Raw genomic sequence first — 20,893 nt, forward strand, 5'->3', positions numbered from 1 at the left:
TAATACTTCAATATTACTGTTTTCTCTGCTGTTGAATGTGTCCTTATAGTCACTGTAGAGTTAAATATTTCTGGTCTTTTCATTATTTTTAATGCCAAAAGGACTTCTATGTCAAAATGAAATGACCCAAGGCCCTGACTGCCCTTGGCAAACTTTCTAATAATAAAGGAAGAAAGGTCAGATTTTCTTTAAAGAGACATTTGAAAAGTGCTTTGAACTTTGACATTATGAGATAGTCCTCTTCATCATTTTATTTATGGCCTTTAAATTACTGTAGAACATTCATTTATCTCAGAAGACCTTTCCTGCATTGTCTAGTAATTTTCCTCCTGTAGATGTGGGAGCCTTCGGTCATTTACTGGGAGTTAAAGGGAAGAAGACAAGTGGCTCTAGCATTTACTTTGCCAGTGGCCATGGAAGAGACATTGAGATAGGCTATGAGTCTACAAATCACAGCCTACTCTCAACACCTTGTAAATCTTTCCTTTAACCTTTCATCATTTAACATCTTCACTATAGATAATGTCCATTGGATACCTAGTCCTCTGGACATCATTCAGAGTTGTAATAGGATAGCTTTTGAAGGTAATGTCTGTGGCTTCATACAATGATGTTTTAGGGTACCATTTCAATTCTGATGAACTCTGGTTTAGGCTTGCTGAGTTTTATACAGTCCTTGAAGAGTTTTCTAAAAACCAATTTTGTTGCTGTCTCATCATTTCTGTTTATTGTCTTGTGTGGCTAACTCCTTCATCATGGCCAGTCTTCTCTTGGTCTCCAAGTAATTAAATCCAAATCCTTAAGCCTTGGTCGGGTAGCTCAGTTGGTTAGTGTCATCCTGATGCACCAATGTTGTGGGTTTGATCTCAGTTAGGGCACATATAATAAACAACCAATGAATGCATAAATAAGTGGGACAACAAATCAATGTTTCTCTCTGTCTCTCTCTCCCTCTCTCTCTCTCTCTCTCTCTCTCATTCTCTTCCTCTCTCTCCCCCTTTCTCTCAAATCAATAAATAAAAATTAAAAAAAAATTCTTGACAACTCCTCCAGTGATAAGATTATCCTGATGTCATGATGAGTTTCTTCCACTGACAGGGAGTTCTGATTTTTAGAAAGGTGTGTTAGAAAGGCATTTGAATTACAGTCCTATAATTTTCACCTATTTGTTCTAAGTTTGCCCGTTGGATATAATTCATCTTTGATTAACTTTATTTCTTTATTAAACAGCCATATATATTCAGTCCCTACTCTGTGCTGGGTACTTTGATAGGTAACGGGGCTATGGAAACTTAAAATCAGCAGTCTCAACCTTCAAGGATCTCAAGGCCAATTTACAGGGATAGGAGTAGATTAAGAATATAATATTAGCATATCCAGATTTTACCAGGTCTCCAGACCATGATTATAAACAGAGTCCCATGAACAGTGATAATGTACACTTGGCTGCTTGGTCATTTTCCCCTGATAGTTTAAGACCCATAGCCCCTTGCAAAAGCCACTCAAAGTAGTTTTGAGAATCCCAGAGATTAAAAAACAAACAAAAAAACCACCAAATGTTATCGCTAACTCTTCATTTCTTCCAAGTGCTCATCCTTAAATCCTCTCCCTCGAGACATGGCAGAACAGCATCTGCTGAGCACGGGCTGCCTTGCCCCCTCCAGAATTTCTGTGGGCATACTGAACCCCTCCCCAGTGCTGTGCCACAGCTCCCCCAGCACTGTCTCAGATACACTAGTGACCTTCCCAAACCTGAGCAAGGCTGGGTAATTTGTGCCAAAGCAGGAAGAAAGCTCACTTTCCCTACCACGTGCTATAGTTTGTTGATGGCCTCAACACAGCCCTCTTATTGAGGATCACTTGTACGTGCTGGATGGCATCTCACCTGTTGCTTTCAAGGTTTCTGTTTGTAACTGTGATACTTCTGGGCTTGCACGTTCCCTCCGCCACCCCCAAATAATCTCATTTCTTAAATACGCTCCATGACTGTAGTGGTGTATGTGTTCATGTCCCATTTGTATGATGTTAATTGTAAAAACTAAACATCAGTGAAGGACAGGAAATATCTGTAATGAAGTTGTGTCCCTTTAAACTCTTAAGAAACTCAAGAACACATATTTCCCAAGCATCTAACATTTACCTCTTAAATATATGTAATTTCCTTCTTTTCTTTTTCTTGCCTTTGAACATGAAAATCCAAATGAAAGACAGATCCTTTCATTACCCATATTCATTTCAGACCAGTGGGCTTGCCCCTCTAGGAACCTGTCACGGAGGAGAATGAGAGCTATAGAAACATGCTGTGAATAACAGGATGTGTGAATAAGCACTGAGACCAAACAGAATAAAGTAGCCTGTGTGGGTCAGCTGCCCTTAGATTGATGCTCACAGTAAATAGAATTATGGCAACTCAGAAGCCTTAACAATGGCTTTCATATTTGACTCTCTTACTTTCGGTGGCCTCTCATCTAACATGCTTTAGTTAATATTCTAACACATTGAGCCCACTTTTCCATTCTTGTCATATAGACATATGCCCAGGACTTATTGGGAAGGTATGTCCTCAGTCCTGACCAGATGGATGGAGGTGGCCAAAGTGCTCCCAAGGAGAGGTGCAGAGGGGCTACTTGAAACATCTAGTAGGATATAATTTTAACTATGTGCTCCATTATCAACAATTTTGCAGCTAGCACATTTTGTCTTCAGTACCTCTCCAAATCTGAAAATGATGCCACAGTCAAATTAGTTACAGTAGTTAAACAGAGCATGTCTTACCTTAGTGTTTTTAATAAAAGGAAAATCTTTGTGGTATAAGCAACTGATTGAGAGGTTTTTATGTGCCATACATTCTTCATCATTATATTATTGTAGCCTCAAAACAGTCCTATAAAATGGGTTTTATTTCTCTTATTTTCCATTATGAAAACTGAGAATCAGAGTTATTAAAACTTTACCTGTAGTTTCACAACTAGGAAATGTTGGATCAAGATACAAAAAGAAAAACAACCCACAAAGAAAAGAACCCGCCCACAGGTTTGCTTGTCCGTGAAACCAAGCAGTTGTCACTATATGATGAAAATCTGTAGACACTAACTACCCACAGCAGTGCCATCTGACACCACTTGAGTGTCACAACACACTTCCCCAAAGTGACACCAACGCCTTGGAGTGATAATCTCATCCTTCTAATTGTACAACTTAAGGAAATGAAGGATAGAATGTGTGTTCTTTAGTTGCCATGTCTTAATTTCTGACAACACAGAATGCTTAAAATGAGAGAAGAGTGTGATGAAGTGTCCTCAGGCAAGACCTTAAAGGCAAGTCCATCTACAGGTCATGATAAGCTTCAGAAACTTCAGCAACTTAGAGCATCTTTCTGTCCTGCCACAGTGTAAGAACTGACAAGCTGGATTTGCTTGCTAATTACACTTCCATTACTTTTTATGACTAAGACTTGTTTGGGAACCTTCAAAGATATACTGAAGCTGTAGGGGATTATTAATGTCCTAGTTCTGGGTGTTTGAGATTCTCCTGCTGAGGTCCTAGCTTTGAGTCCCACTGGTATTGCCTTAGTTTCTTAATCTCTTAACTGAAAGACTACTTCAAATAATGTTGCATAGCTCGAGGCTTCCAGGAGGGCCCAGGGATAGACAGGCTTACCTGAGAAGAAAATGTAAGGAATGGAGTTTGTCTTTGTGAACCAAAGTTCAGATAGACCTCCTGTCGATGAAGCAAAATGGCAAATAGTACCAGGAACAGCCTATAGATCAAAAATAAGTTTTTGTTTGCAAAGCATAAAAAAGAAATATCTATCCTAAAGAGTTCTTGGAGTTCCTGACTTTTTGCCTTTCTGAATCCTACTCCCCCTGGATAATACTCAAGCTGTCAGAGGGCAATTAATTGACAATCATTACTTGACAATGAGAAAATAGATTGTGTCTATGTTGAAACTAATGTTCCTAAACCAATGATCTATTTTTAGTTAATGAGAACAGTTTTTATTAATGATTGTTAGCACATCAAGAAAAGCGTGTTAATTCAATCTTGAAAATGTTAAATTTGTGGTGCCTGGGGATAATCTGAAGGAAGTGTCCAGAAAGTGCTTGTATATATATATGTAGGGAACTTACAGTGAACTGCTGATATGGATGTGGGAATCATCAGTATACATGTGGTTGTAGATACAAAACATGGGCATGAAACCACACAATATGTTGGTTGGCCTCTTCTATTGTAGTCTTATTCGTCACTTCCTCCACGCATCCTAAGTTTTAGCTCTACTGTTTATCATATCAATACAGAAAACCTCACACTTCTACAGCTCTGCTCATGCTGTTGTTTTGTCTGAATGGTTTTTACTTTCTCTGCCACATGAACTCTTACTAATCCTACAAAGACCAGTTTAGACCAACTTCTTTTGTGAAGTGTTTCCCCAAACACCATTCCCAACCCAAATAGAATTGACCCTTCTTTTCTCTGTTCCCCTAATATCGTGTACATCCTTCCATTAGGATATTAATCACAGCCCATTGTTACTGTTTGTGAGCGTCCTGAATGTATGGGCCCTTTAGCTTCTGCCTCTCTCTTTGTATGTAGGTTAGGGCAGGACTGAGCTGACCGTCACATACACGTGGGTTCCCATGTGCCAACTCCTTTCAGCAAAAAGTCAAAAACCCTTATTGATCACTTCATCCCACTACTGCCCAGTACTTATTAGGGGCCCAACCAATGGTCATTCTTGAAAGAGTAAAGTACTGGGAGTGTATATTAAAGACTAGAGTAAACTCTAGCGCTGAGAACAAAAACGTCAATACAGACACAGTCTAATGATTCACACCATTTTATTCAGATATTTTGTCGTGTAATTTGGAGACTCGTTTTGAGAGTCAATTCTGAAAAATAGTCTTAAGTTTATTTTCACACAGTTCTTTATGTTTGAACCTCTAGCTGAGATAGGTTTTTCAGACAATGGAGGATGGGGAAGTTACTTGTTCTAGGGTATTTATTTTGTCTTGTTTTGTTTTACTTGTATTGATTTTTCTCCACTGCTCTGCAACTTGTCCACCCTGAGGTTTCTATCTACCTCACTGACCCTCACTTCAGGAGCAGCCACATTTTCTGCAACAGGGCAATTCCCTTTTATCTCTCCTCAGTCAATATATTTGAGCTCATGAAGCTCTGTTTAAAGTCAGTCTGAGTCTCACACTTGGAAGCAAGATGCCACTGAAGGCAAATGTAAACTGCAGCCCTTTATAGGAAACTTATTTAAAAACCTACATTTGCCTATGCACTTGGTTCCAGTAAAAAACAAGCTAAAGGTTTTACTAACATTTCACTTGTTATTAAAAATTAATCTTAGAGTTAAAATAAGCTAATGGTTAATTTTTACTTTTTAAGGAAGTATCACTCATGTTTAGGGGACAATTATATTTATTTTATTTTTCTCAGACTCTTAGTTCAAGGATTTTTATTTTGCTAATGTGTTGTTGTTGTTGTTTATGTCAGATTTTTAAAAAACATCCTCCCTGCAGATGTTAAAGTAGCATTATGTCTTGAATGTGAGAAGCTATTAAACATAGACATATTAAAACAAACAAACTTTGGAAATATTTTAATGGCTTCATAACCAACTTTTTGTTTTCATCAACAAATGAATGTTGTCCAGAATCCTAAGCCATTTTCTCCTCTCTCTATAGTTCACTGGTGCGCAGTAAGTATACTGGCAACATACCCACATACTCACCAATGCGCACACCAGACGTTCACTTACATGAGATGATTGATAAGCACCTTTTTCTTTTTGCTGAAAGGAGTTGGCCCACAGGAAACCACCTATAAATGGATGGTCAGCTCAGCCCTACCTCCTACCTGTACAGAGAGTGGTATGGGAAGAAGTTAAAGGGCTGTTTAACGAGGAAACTTGTGACAGTGTGGACACAAGCACCATGGCCTTAGGAACTAGGAGCCAAAGTACATTGCAGAGCTTGGGGAGAGTATTCTTCCCTGAGTCCATGAAGCTTTGGCACTCTGGGAGCCAGTGTCTGGCCTCCCTCAAGAGGATTCCAAGCAGTGGGCTTTGACAAGGGGTCTCAAGTGAAAGAATCTCTCTCTAGAGACTGAGGGTGGGAGAGGACTTGGAGTTGTGTGTGGTCTTCAGTTCTGCACATGGCAGCTGAGATCCAGTGAGCTGACATGATCTCATTTGTACCCATAAACTGCAGAGTAATCAAATGATTGATGTGTTTCCAAACTGTGGTGACTCTCCTTATCTTGGTTCTGGTCCAAACTGAAAACCTTAGTGTTGGATTTATTGGTCTCTGTTATCTCTGATCAGATTTGGAGGGCTCTACGAAGTTGGGTAATTCAATTTTGGATGCTAATTTAAGCTTCCAAAAGCCTATTAAAAAATATGGCCTATTAGAAACTATTCATCTTGACCCTTTTGATTGGAAAGAAACCACACAGAATAAAGGGACCCTCATGAGTCTGAAGGAGTTGACCTGTCAGACCTTTAGGAAAGAATTGATCCTTCAAGCCAGATGTGTTCCTCAAGAAGCAGAAGTAATTTGGGCCCTTTCCTTTGTGATTAAATTCACAACACCACACTTCTGAAATGTACAAAGGAGAACTGCCAGATGCAGAATTTACTTTAGAAGTTGTCAAAAAGTTGATACTTTAAAAAAATGTTTACTATGGGCTAGATAATGTGCTAAACACTTGCATAAAATATTACTTTAGTTTGTACAGTGTCTAAGTAGTATTATACCTATTGCATAGGTGAAGTGTAAGTAACTTGTTGAGGTCATTTTGCTAGGAAGTAGCAAAATAGATATTTGAATCAGGTATATCTAACTCCTAAACTCATGCATTTAATCATAAAACAAAATTACTTTGTTAATGAAAAGCGAGATTTTGAAAGCCCCAGCTCAGTGTCATGATTTGCATTACAGTAAAACATTAGGATTTGGAGCAAAAGCCAGAACGTGACATAAATACTGAGTGACAAATCAGTCTTCCTGACTGTCTCTCTGAGCATTCTGTCATACTGGGCCTTAATTTATGACCATGTGTACCATGAAATGGAAGAAATGGAAAGGTGGTTTTCAGAAGATCTGATTGCACTGTTGCAGCTATAGGGTCAGTTCATCTCTCGCCTCCTTTCTGAAGCCTTAGCTAGATTACAGCACCTGCAGTGGTTTCTCCCTCCCTGTATTTCTTGCGCACTCATGATTGGTACAGTTGACTTGGCAACTAGTCAGTGCAGCCTTGTGACACATTTTTCATTTGAAATGATGTATTGTTTAATTGTCAGTGTGTTTATTTTTCGTCTCCCATTCTGGATGACAACCGCTAGGAGGGCAAGATCATAGTTTATACTTTCTAGAAACACCTCAACAGTGCGTGGGCACAGTGCCCTGCACACAGTCAGGCCCACTGTCTACTACACTGTTCAGCAATTTTATAATGATTTCAGTACATACACAGCCCGAGCTAAACCAGACTGTAAGCATGTTTTACATTTAGAATGAATCTTTCGGGAGTCCCTGCCCAGTGAGCATTTGCATGATCACCTTCTTGGGCAGTTCCGTAGTAGGAACCTAAAGTGCTGGATCATCAAGTCCCAAGTTCCTTCCTCCCACTTCCTTCACCTGCCCTCGCAGTTGAAAGTGTTTCTTCTCTGCAGCATCTTCCTGGCTCCCCTTTTCTTTAGGTGAGAACCTAGCATTCTTGCTCTACTCCTACACATTGGCTCTTTCCCTGAGAGGTCACCAGATGAAGAGAATAATCTGGGGCTTCAGAGTCACACGTGGCTGAAAACCCTATCTGCCCTTGTGAAAATTATTTAGCATTTCTGAGCCTCAGCTTTCTGATCTGTAAAACGTAGAGAATTATACCCATCTCATAGGATTTATGTGAAGACAAGTTCATTGGGAAAAGCACCCATCCTGGCCCTTGGCCCACCAAGGGTGATGATGAATTTGTTTCCCCTTTGTAATTTCTCCCTTTAACCCCCACCCTTTATCACTTACTGCCTTTCTTACCCCCTTCCCCTAGACATAGATTTCCTCACACATTCCCTCCCTGAGCCATCTCCTCCATTTTCTTCTCCCGAAAGATAATCCGGACTCTGTGTCAGTACTTTCAGTCCTGAAGATTTGATTCAGATTCTGGTCCTGGATTTCCAGCAACGAACAGTGTGTTCCAGCTTCACAGAATGTCTGCTGTCTTTTCTCATCTCCCACTCCTCAGGCCACTCGCTTCTGCTGATAGTGCCACAGGCACGCAGGAGCGAAATGCCAGCCCTGCCGTCTCCCCGCCAAGCCCCCGGAACCTTCGGCGGCCCCTCCCGTGGGCAGCAGCATCGCCCCCCACCCAGCCTCAGTGGTGTAAAGGGACCTCTCCCGCCTCCAGGCCCTTAGCCAGTTCTTCCTGTTCTTTGTCTCCTAAAATCACAGCTGGAGTCATGTCACTGCCCTGGTCAGTACCCTTAAATGGCTCCTTGCCTACAGCTATGGTTGTAACTCGCTCCTGTAAGCCCTGAGGCCCTTTCAGGCTCAGTCCCCCACAGTGTGCATCCTGTGCTCCCACCGAAGGGGATTAGTCAGTGCTCCAAGAACACGCCCTTGGGCTCTGCTGCTTCCTTTCTGTCTTCTGTTCCCACTGTTTCCTCCTCTATCCGTACTTTCCTGCTCACCCCTCCAGCCTCTCGTTGCTGAACTCTCGGCCATCCTGAAAAACCCAGCTTGAAGACTTTTGACACGTGTTGATAAAACTGGCTCCTTCCTTGGTCCCCTTTCATCACTCTCTGCCTCTCCCAACCCAACCCAACCCATGTTTTTCCGGTTCCTTCCCTGACTCATCCCCAGAGTCCTGCTGCCGCTTTTCTTCCTACCACACACTAGGTCAGCACTTTCCACTCTGTTTTATCACAGAACAGTTCTTAAAAATTGTAGTGTGGAATGCAATACACGGCACAGAGTGAATTGACAGACCAATTAATTGCTGCAAGAAATTATCAACATTCAATCACATCCGTTTGTAAACTTGGAAATGACTCTAAGAAGTTGGATGGTCGTACCAGGTGCATTACCACGATCCTTCCTTATTTTCCTTTCCTTGCAGCACAATGTAAAGGTTCACTTCTCACAGGTATCATTTAACAAAGAGAAAATGAAACATGGACTTTTCTTTATTGTTCCTTTGTTTTTGTTATTTTAGAAAGTAAAAGCTTTATCTTATCTTTGAAGTCCTCAGCCTTGTACTACTTTGACTTAGGCACCGTCTGAGAAATATAAGACTCAGCTTTTTTTTTAAATTTCCATTTTTCAGGTAGAGATCCATAGAGAATAAGTTTGTGTACCAGTAATGTTTAATATGCAATAAAGGGTTAATAACATGACAAAAACATGTTGAATTTATCAGATACAGACCAGCAATCATTACAGGTGAGCTATATTAATGATGGCAAATGATGCCTATGCTCCCACTCACTCATTCACGCATCCGGGGGCCTCTCCATGGTGGTTCCTGGCACTATCAGTGGGGCACGAATTCCAGACAGGCACATACGTGCGTAACCACAAGGACTGTGTATGGTGCATAGCATTTTGCTTACATATAATGCAGTTTAGATTGAACAGTCAATAGAGTAGTTATTCTTGCTATAGTGCACTCATTAGCATCTCCTGGAATCCACAGAATGTAGTTTGGAAAATATTGCCCCAGTATACTTGCTTTTATTTACATAATTTTAGTTATCACCTGCTAAGCCACAAATCTAACATCCTCCATGAAAATTTACCTTGATATTGCTATTTGGACAGCTCCTGGCAGTCAGTGCTCAGTAGGTACCTAGGGAAGAAATGGTGGAAGGAAGGGAGGGAGGGAGGGGATAGGGAATCTTACCGATTTTACAGCATTTCTGTAAATTTGATGTTTGTCGTGAAAATGATATAAAGGCAAGTTCACAAAATCATTTAGCATAAAATTCCTACTTCAAATCAAATATGAGCATAATACAAATTACTAACATGAGAGGCCAGTAGAGTTAAAACAGGCTTTCTAGTGAGAATTGGTAAGTGGGAAATGTGCTTTTGTTATGAAACACACTCTGAGACTACAAAAGTAGTTACCTAATTTTAAGATTATACATAGCCTAGATGTACTCTTTTGCTACATTTAAAATTTTGTAAATTGTCAATTTATTCTCTGATGTTTCCCCATTCTTGGGTTTAATTTTTCTTGCTCGGCTAAGGGGGAGGACTGGGGAGGTCAGTGGAATTAGTTATGTCACTGTGTTGATGTCCTGTCCTCAGTTTTGGTCATTACCTGATTATCTACTTTATATCTACTTGCCTTGGGCCTCAATACAATCTGGAGTTGCTCTCTGGGTCATATAGACTCTATCATTTCTACCCATGGATTTGATTCTTTTACATTACAGTAGGCAAGTCTTTTTAAAGTAGATTCTAATAATTGCCTCACTATTGTTCTGTGACTAATATCACTTATCCCTTCTTAATGAGGCTAGATAGTCCTGCTTTAAGTGTAGTTTTGTAGGATTTGCTTTCAAGCAAACTTATGTTTCTCTCTTTTCTTACTGCCTGCCTTGGCGTTCTTATAGTTTCAAAGAAAGTGTGGAGAAATCATCATACTCCGACTGGCTGATAAATAATAGTGTTGCCGAGCTCGTGGCTTCCACAGGCCTTCCCGTGAACATCAGTGATGCCTACCAGGACCCGCGCTTTGACGCCGAGGTAAGAGGAGTCCTCTACCTCAGGAGTCTAAAGGTTCACTTGTCTCTCTGTTGATGTTTGCTGGATGAAGTAAAAAAGGGGCATCGTACAGACTGACAGAAACTACTCAGTTTACTGGCAGTACTTTTGCATCTTTCCCTCTGATCCGATTGTTTTCATTGCCTTCTGTTGACTGACAGGAAAACTTCCTCTCTCTACCCTGATTTGTGCCAAGTGGGTATCTATTAATGTATTAGTCTGATGGTCTCTTATGATTCTGTACAATTTTTATTAAATATACTCATACTCATGTACCCGTCATTAAATGTACCCATGTATATTTTATATTAATCATTATTTGTATTAAACTATGAAATAGCTAATAATAAAAATGTGTATATAACATAGTTATTTCCCAATAGATGTTAGAACAACTACCGTATTTTTTAAAATTGCTCCCAAGAAACAGTAAATTAATTTATTGTTGTTTAATGTTAATCATTGTGCTAATATACAGAATATATTAAAGCAATATAGATTCTGATTTGCAGAAGTTTAAAATTTGAGATTGTATAGAGTATCATACAGATAAATTTACACAAACTTATAAAATGTGTCTACGTGTGTGTGTGTGCATGCATGCATTCAATACACTAAAAATTTCCTTTTAATTTGGTGAGTTGGGGAACTGAGATGAGTTAATGTGGCTGAAGGGCCAGGTAGATGAGGCTGGAGAGGGAAACGGAGGCCAGATCACTCAAGAGGTGAAAGCCGTGTTACGAGATTTGAGTATTTATCCCGGGCAATGGAGAACTAGTAGTTGAGTTTTAAATGGGGGAGAACCAGGAGTTATATTTTAGAAAGATCACACTGGCTACAAAACAGAGGGTATATTAGTAATAATACCTGAATTTTATGTGTCACCCTCAGAAGTAGGTGTCATCATCTCCCTTTTACAGACATTGAGAGCTGTAGATTCATTCCTAGTGTCAGACTCCACAGCCCTTACACTTAATCCTGCCCTGTGCCGTCTCCGATATGTGAGTGGAACAGGATGATGGCAGGGAGGCTAGAATCTAAGTCTAATCTGTAATTTCAGTCAGATCATCTTTGCAGATCTCTGTAGGGAAATTTTAAATTCTCTAAACTCACCACTTCCCTAAAGTTGCCTGGAACTCTTTCTCCAGGCTACCTCCTCCACATATTTTCTATTAATTATTGAGCATCGGTTCCTTTCATGAACTCACAGTCTGGGTCGGGTGTCTCCCCTGTGTGCTCCTTTCGCTGCCCCAATGCTGACCGCCCTCCAGCTTTCTTCGGTCTGTTTCATTAAACCTGAATTTTGCGTTACCTTCCTTGGGAAAGTGCTCCACCACCACCTTGGTTCTGTGACTGGCAGAGTGGAAATGATTATAGATGCCAATATTTGTACACGTTAGCATTGTGACTGGGCTATGACTGATGTTATAAAGCTTGGCCTTTTGCTATGTTTCTTTCCTCCTTGATTTTAGAGAATATCGAAGAACAGATTTCTAAACACAATTTTTTGAAGTTCTCTCAGTCTTCTATTATTACCATCAGTAATAATTGAACAAACTGAAAGGCTAAGAGGCTGAAACCTTCTCTCACTACAAGTAATTCTAAAATCATCCTAGAGACAGAGGGTACCCTTTAGAACTGTGTTGTTTCCCTGCAAAGGTTTGAGTCTTCTCTTCCAGTGTCTGGGACATGGGTTCATATTTTCCCCCAGTAATTGTAACTGAGCCATTATTTATCAGCAATAGAATGTAATGGAACAGTTTTTTAAAATCCAGGATTAATGAGTAATTGTTACCTCCACTGGGGAAAGCTCTTGCTTTTTTGTTCTCCGTACTCACTGACTTCCCTGAATAGTTTGACATTGGTTACCAAGAATGATAATTTGCAGAGAGGTAGCATGAGGAATCCTTTTCAGAGCATTTCTTGTTTTTCCTACAGATTTTCTCATCACAGAGCTACATACTGCCAGAAACACAATTACCCTGAGCACTGGTATCTATACTGAATTTCTCAGTGGCTCAATGGCTAATTCTGGCCACCCGAATTTTCCTTACTGAGCAGGAAGAAGGACTCCAATTCATCTAACACAGTGGCCTGGGATAGAATACCCGAAAGTGGATTGGTCTTATTCTGAGGTTTCATATTATACATACATCAACTTTCAGTTAATAGAAATATTAGAGATTTCTTTAATTTACAGGTGAGAAAACAGAAACTCAGAGAGTTGAAGTGACTTGCCTAAGGCCACACACCTTCCCTGAGGCAGGGCACAGAACAGACGCTGGACCTTCTGATTCGTAATTCTATTCTCGTTCCATGAGTGGCCTCTTGGGGGCACCTGCTGCTGAGGGTTGCCCGGGCAGTAGAATGACCACCCCTTCCTTCCTCTCTCCATACAGGCACATGAATTTATGCCTGGCAGACCTACCTGTTTGTCTCATCTGCTCCACTTACCAGCTGAGAAGTCTTGGGCATACTGCTTACATACATACATATAACATGTAAAATTCTGCATAAATATTTTGTAAACCATGGAGTCCTGTATAAATATCGGGCAAAGGTATTAGTCTGATTGAGGACTAGTTTTTTAGTTCCAGGGAGATACTTTTAAGCAGATGCTTTTACACAGGGGCCTTTACACAGAACTGTAGACCAGCTGAATTTGGATCATGGGAAAGCCAAGGTCAATGTTCCCTTCCTCCAGACACAGTGGGGAAGAAAGAGAAAAGTCTCTACGCAAGGAGGGGAGTTAAAGGTGATAGTTTGTTGACAGTAAAGAAGGCATGATGGCAATAATCTGACAAGCTGTAGGTCTTCAAGGAAGCCAGGTCTTCTCATTTCTGGTCAGAGGAGGAGCAATGGCAAATGTCCCCAGGTGGTGAAGGCTGGATGTATGTCCCATGGCCATGGGCTGCCTTAGGTAGATGGTCACCACCTTTTCCCTTAGGGCAGCCAGCAATATGCAGACCTAGCTCTTTACAATGTGGTCAGGCATCCAGGGGTCAGGTTACCTAGGTGTATCGGGGGGTGGTCAAATCTCAGGGCCTAACTGCACTGCCCAGGCCAAGCAACCCACCAATCCTGAAAACATGTAGCTAAAAGCCAGTCACATTGGTCTGTGACTTAATCCAATAGCAGTTTAGGTTTTGCTCATGTTAAGCCTACATGGATGTTCCTGATCAGTGGCAGTGGGTAGGGTGTTCCCTTCTCCATGAATGAAATTGTTCAGCAGCAACGATGATTGCCTCGCTCAGTGGACCAATTTGTAGGTTCTTCAGATCTCTCACTGCAGGTGCCGAACCCAATACACCTCTCATGTGCACTTGGTAGTTTGTTCTCCAATTCCGACGAACACACGAAGCTTGTCAGCTTTGGGGCTTCGTGATGCCAGTAGTTATTTTCTATTAATAAGAGATAATTTATTCTGTCAAGCTTTGCTTTAGCTGTACAGTTAAAGTGTAAAGCAGATTTCCAATTTCTGTGAATTTTCTGCCCCATACTAACTTCTGGGAAGTCTTCGGAAACTCTGCCCAAAAACATGCAGCATGAGAATGATCCTTACTTTGAAATCTGTTTTGAAACTGTTGGTCTTTCTTTTGATAAAGCTACAAAGGGATGTTTTTAATGTGATATAAAGCTCATCCCAGGTGGTGCCAGGTGCTTGCTGCGAGGCCTATGGGGCAAGTAATCATAGTTATCCACCTGCTGGGTGTTCCCTTTGTAATTGTGTTAAATATTTAATGGAGTCCCCTCCTTGCAGTGAACAGAGCGACTTAGAGGGCGAGCCACAGTGATTAGTTCCCTGCTGTCTGGCTGTTCAAGTTGACTCTTAGCAGTGGTACCTGCTGGGCTTGATAGCATACATGGTTTTATGGCCAAACTCCTTAGTTTATGGGTGGAAGGTTATGACAGAATGGTTATATAAGATAGTCACAGAGCCAGAACTAAATTTCTGAGCTTTAAATTTTGCAACCTTATGAAGATCAGGGTATGTTTATTCTGTTACAAGACTCTGTGAGCCTTGAAAAGGATCGAAGATGGAAATTACTGATTAAATATAACTAATTATATTTATTTGTAGCGGATTAAGAAACACTCATGTTCATGGGTTATCATGTTTGTGGATTTTGTTGTTTTATAAGGCATTTGCTCCTTGTGAAGGGGGTATCCATGCTTTTAAATTTTAAGTCACATCATATCACAACTCTGCTTACAAACTCTTCGAAGTCTTCTTATTTCACTAGAGTAAAAGCCAAGTTTACAATTTTTTCAGAGGCTTGCAATGCCTTACACACTTTGGTGTCTCATTATCTACCCCCTAGCCCTCACTCATACTTTTCTAGCCACACCGGTCTCCTTGTAATTCTTAGAACATGCTACTCACACATCTACCTCAGGGCCTTTGCACTGGCTACTCCATCAACTGAAATACTCTTCCCCCAATTGCTGCATGACTCACATCTTCACCTCTTTAAAGTCATTGTTCAGATGTTACCTGTTAATAAAGACTGGCATCCTTGGTGTTCCTAATCGCTTTTATCCTGCTCTATTTTTTCCCCTAATCCCAAACACCTTCTAACATATAGTTTATTTATGTATTTTTCTTCTTTGTTTACCACCTGTCTTCTCTCACTAGAATGTAAGCTCAATGAAGTTGAGAATTTAGTCAGTTTTGTTCACTGATGTATCCTCAACAACTAAAACAATGTTTATAGTACACAATAGACATTATTGTTGAATATTGTTTAGCATTGTTGAATGTATTATCTGTGTCATTTATAAATATGTTAAATGCTATTAAATATAGTATAAATTGATGTATGAACATATTGTATATTTGTAGGAAAAGATCAGGAAGAACATATCAAACTGTTAATAGTTGTCTTTTCTAGAAATGGCAAGATCAGAGCTTTAGATTTTATTTTTACTTAAAATTTCACAGGAGTTTATGTTATTTTGTATAATCAGGCAAAATTCTAGAGAGATTTTAAAATTTTAGACCTTTTATATTTTACAGGGCTACCATGAGACCTCTAAATTCTATAAACTATTACTCAAAATCAGAATTAAAATAATGTAAGACCTGAGTAAATTAAGTTACCTTGCTATATCCTTGGGGAATTCAGGTAGATTACTTTCTGTTGCCTTTGCCAGCATGGAGTGTTGCTTGAATTTTATTCTAAGATCCTTGTCTGAACTGTTCCAACAGCATCTACATAAAGGGCATTTGCAGATGACCTCCTATTGCATCTGGTCGCTTCTTGGAGTGCATACTCTATTTACAAATATCTTCACCATGAAACAGTTATTCTGGCCTCACTATAGTTGGCACTATACTTGAGAATTAACTCTCAATGGTTAGCTGCGCTCTAGTACATCATCTGTGAAGCTTTCTTCTCTTCTTTTCATACTAGATTCAAAAGAACACCTTAGAACAAATACACTAACACACAGCATGCCATTATTTAGTCAATATAAGGTACAGTATTCTATTGCTTAATTTAATATTTCCTTCTATTAGTGTAGTGATGGAGAGAATTTCAGAGCCATGACGTAAGGGGTTTGTTTGCTGGCTGCAGCAGGAACAAACAATTGGACCCAACATTTAAATAGGAAAGGTTCAACAAGGGGAATGGCAGAAAATAACTAAAAAGTAAGGTAGGCCTTATGCATGGATGGTTTGGTGGTCTGTGTATTTGTTACAAATTCAGGAGCAGTGGGAAACCCATCAGCACCCAGTTGTCCTCTGCCATAGTGGCCAATGCCCAGAATTACACAGTCAAGTCTAAGGTGTCATGATCCTAAGTCTGTCGTTCTTCAATCCCACACAGTTCTTCCACCTGAAGTTCTTTCTCTGACTTTTTAAGTTAAAGCCTGTTGTAGACAATTCAATAGTTCATACCCTTGTCATGAGCACTTAAGGATAATGGGCCTCCAGGCTCCGAGATCCTTCAACGTAGAGCATTAAAGTCCATTTTGCCTGTCAGATCTTAATAGCAAAACCCTCCGGCAATCTGGGATGCTGAGTGTTAGCCTCAGGACAGTTCATTGTTCTCTATAATGCCTTTGTAATGCCTTCTGGGGTATCACTTGTGTTTCTGTTACAAAAGGAAATGTGAAAAATTGAAACCAGTAAGAGTTAGAGCTCTGTGGACCTGCTGAAATGCATTTGTTACTAGTAATCTCCCAGTTGCTGACACTTAGGGTAGGCCAGTTTGAGATTCTTTCCAGAGAGTAGGGTTTGGTAGAGAAGACTGGAAGTGGACATAAGATTTCCAGGTTACCAGGAGCATGAGGAAGCTTAGGAGGATTACTAAGATGTGAGTAAGATATAGAATGGGCTAGCTGTGGGTAGTGAAGACTAATAGGAGTCTATGAATCTAAGAGTCAAACAGGCTTTTCTACATAGGTTGTGGAGAGAGTGACTCAGTTCTAAGTCCAAAGGTCAGTTATTATTTTTTTTTAGGAGTGCTTTTGTCAGGAACTTAAGGAATCCCTTGTAGGCATTGTTCTAGGGGCCATTAGGACTGATCCCATGTGCAGGTAAGGTAGGCAGAAAGAAACTGCCTCTCTCTTGTTTCAAGGAAATCAAATGGCTGACTGGAAACACCTCTGTCAGCTTGTTCTAGTGCCATAATTTCTCTCTGGTAGATTGGCGTTTAGGGGATAAAGTTTTGTTTCAGATTATTGTTAAAGTTGTACATATCTTTCTAGGGAAAGGAAACACATTGCACATTAATAAATTATAACATAATCATCCATTAATTTAACATTTCCTTTGACCACCTTTGAGGGACTGGAAAATATGACAAGTATATTTTGGCGGCTCCTAGAGATAAGCCATCTTTAATTAGATCCATTAACTGGGAAACTGCAGTGATTTTTAGTAAAAAACAAACAAACAACAAAAACCTCTTTCATTTCATTGGCAAAGAGCCTAAGCTTTGTTTTCCTCACCACCAGCCCCTAAAACTGTCTCTGTCTTTTGTTTCTCTCCCGCATCACATGTCCCTTTCTTTTTGGTCTGTGACCTCTTCCCCAGATGCTTCAGATTTCCTAAGGGAGGTTATCCAGAGCCTACAGTTGTCCCAGAGTTGGCAGAGGCAGTTGTGCCTGGCACTCATTGTTGGTTCAGGACCACTGACAATTCTAGTGCTGCTCTGGCTAGCCCGAGTCTGTAGATTATACCTTCCAGACCTTTCTAAAATGGACTTCCTTCTCTCACACTCATTAGCATTGCTGTAATGTAGACATTATCCTCGGGGAGAGGAAGAAAACCACTTGTTCTTGTGGAAGATAAAGTTGATGGATGTGTTTATTATTGTCTGGCTTCCTTTGAGCCAGTCTCTCCACTTTCAAGGTAGTTAATTCCTCTAAGTCTTATCGGATAAGGGAAGATGTTAACCGAACCTACCTCACAGGGCTGTTTTAATAAGTATATGAGATAATTCATGTGAAAGCCCTGAACAGGGTGCCAGACATGGAGCGAACATGCAGTAAAAGTTAGCTTATCATCATCACTGTCACCCTTGTCTTTGAAGACCCACTTTTAAGGATCTAAAGCTGCTCCTCATTCCTCTAACCACAGTCAGTTGCTGGCTTTACTATAATGTTTTGAACATTCTTTACTTGGGCTCTTATTTTGTCTTGATTATTTCTATCTTTATGAGACTGTGAGCTCATCAAGGATAATAACTGTCTGAATTCACTTTTATGTCCCTGACACCCAGCAATGTGTCTGGTGCATAGTAGGTGGTAAATAAATATACAGGGGTGGGCCAAAGTGGGTTTACAGTTGCATTGTGACATTCTTTTCCATTAATAAGGCCATTGTAATAATCGTAACCTGCATGTCTTTTTCCCTATGAACAGCTGTAAACCTACTTTTGCCCCCCGTATGTGGGGAGTACATTGGGTCAGTGATTTATACCCATATTTTTTGTTTGTTTTAATCCTTCCCCGAGGATATTTTTTCCATTGCTTTTCAGAGAGAGTGGAAAAAGAGAGAGGGAGGGAGAGAGAGAGAGAGAGAGAGAGAGGGAGAGAAACATCGATGTGAGAGAGACACATCGATTGGTTGCCTCCTACACTGGCTCTGACCAGGGCCAGGGATCGAGCCTGCAACCCAGGTACTTGCCCTTGGCTGGTAATCGAACCCAGGACCTTTCGGTCCATAGGCCGATGCTCTAAATACTGAGCCAAACTGGCTAGGGCTATGTGTGTGTTTTTGGTTTGGTTTGGTTTGGTTTGGATCTGGAATTTTCAAAAATCGATCAATAGAATTCACCCTATTAACAAACTAAAAAAAAAAAAAAATCGCATGCTTAAAATCATATGATTAAAAGGCATATAATTTAAGAGTAAGAGGACATAATGATGTGCTTAGAAAATCCAGAACACTACAGATGAGATACTAAAATTAACAATTGAATTTGGCAAGATTTATGAATGCAAGTTCAATATACAAAAACCAATTATATTTTATATAGCTATAGAAAGCATTAGAAAATAAATTACTAATACCATTTACAATAACATGAACTTTTAAAACATGAAGTACAACTATAGCAAATTATGTGTAAGACTCTGCATAGAAAACTGTAAAAGTTTGCTTAGAGAAATTCTAAGGACCGTAAATAAAGAAATGTTTATGGATTTGAAGACTCAGTTTTGTAAAGATGTCAATTATCTCCAAATTGATTAATAGATTTAATAGAATTCCAATAAAAATCTCGGCTTTTCAGCTGTGTGTGTGTATGTATGTGCGTGCACGCATGGGCATGCGCACATATGCAAACTTTAAGTTTATTCTAAAATTAATATGGAAATGCCTAGGGCTAAAAATGTCTGAACAGTCTTAAGGACAGAGTTGGAGGATTTGTACTACTAGATACTAAGACTTATTATCAGGTTTTATTATTTAAGGCAGTATGGTATTGGCAGAAGGATAGACACATAGATCAGTAAAGCAGAATAGAGTCCAGAAACAGATCCAAACATATATGAACACTTGAGTAATGAGAAAGTGGTACTGCAGAGTGGTGGGGAGAGGTATTCTTCTCCCCCAAATAGTGCTTGGTCAGTTGGGCACCCACTTTTATTTTACTTATTTATTTATTTTAAATTTTTTATTGATTTCAGAGAAAGGAAGAGAGAGGGAGAGAGAGATAGAAACATCCATGATGAGAGTCATCTGAACCCGCAACCTGAGCATGTGCCCTGCCCTGACCAGGAATCTAACCGTGACCTCCTGGTTCGTAGGTCGACGCTCAACCAGTGAGCCACTCTGGCTGGGCAAGGGCATCCGCTTTTAAACAAGACTCTTGACTCTTAACTCACACTATGCCCCAAAGTCATTTTCAGTTAGATTGTAAATCTAAATGTGAAAGTTCAAACAATAAAGATCTTAAGGGAAGAATAGGAGCATATCTTCATGAGCTAGGAAGAAGCAGGGAAAGATTACTTGAACAGGGCCAAAAAAGTACTGAATGAAAAAGGGAGACCAATGATTGGTATCGAGAATAGAAGACATCTGGAAAATTAACTTCTTGGAGGAAAACCAAAAAAAATTGAAATACAAAATTTAGGTATGTAAATTAACTTCCAATTTAAATTTTTTTTTAATATGTAGTTTTCAACTTCTACAATGAGTATTTTAAGATATAAAAATATCCTTTTATCCCAACCATCATGGTCCAAAACCTTGATATACTGTTCTTTTCCTATAGTATTGGGATGACAGGTTGACCTTTTTCTTTAGAAATCAAGGTCACATGAACTAACTGACATCCTTTCAGTCCTTAGTAGCTCTTATCTAATAGTTCAAAATGGACCATTGGTTTTAATATTGTGGCACTTGTTGCTGAATGATGTTTGTTTGATGCTGATAATTATACCTTCATATTTTAAAAATGTCATCTCCTGACAATCTGTTAAGCTACAGAAAGACCTTTGAACTTCTACATTTAACTTATTTTTTGTAACTTCAATTGTTAGTATATGATTTTAGAACATACACAGTAAATTAATAATGTTAAAATATAGAGTATTTTAAGTAAGTATATATATGGCATTGTTATAGACTCAAACATTTTTACTAACAGATGTGCTCCATCGAA

General features: G+C 39.7%; 1 protein-coding gene across 2 annotated transcripts in view; it reads left to right on the top strand.

Moving 5' to 3' along the window:
- Positions 1-20,893, top strand: part of PDE11A (phosphodiesterase 11A) — a gene marked incomplete at its 5' end in the record, with an annotated part of 257,674 nt that overhangs the window by 101,382 nt on the left and 135,399 nt on the right. For both annotated transcript variants that reach the window (XM_081141813.1, XM_081141814.1), the window contains one exon: positions 10,625-10,757. In XM_081141813.1, the coding sequence (XP_080997939.1) occupies positions 10,625-10,757 (133 nt within the window). The remainder of the gene's footprint in view (positions 1-10,624; positions 10,758-20,893) is intronic.

This window comes from Miniopterus schreibersii (genome assembly GCF_964146895.1).
Source record: "Miniopterus schreibersii genome assembly, chromosome: 7".
Classification (NCBI taxonomy): domain Eukaryota; kingdom Metazoa; phylum Chordata; class Mammalia; order Chiroptera; family Miniopteridae; genus Miniopterus; species Miniopterus schreibersii.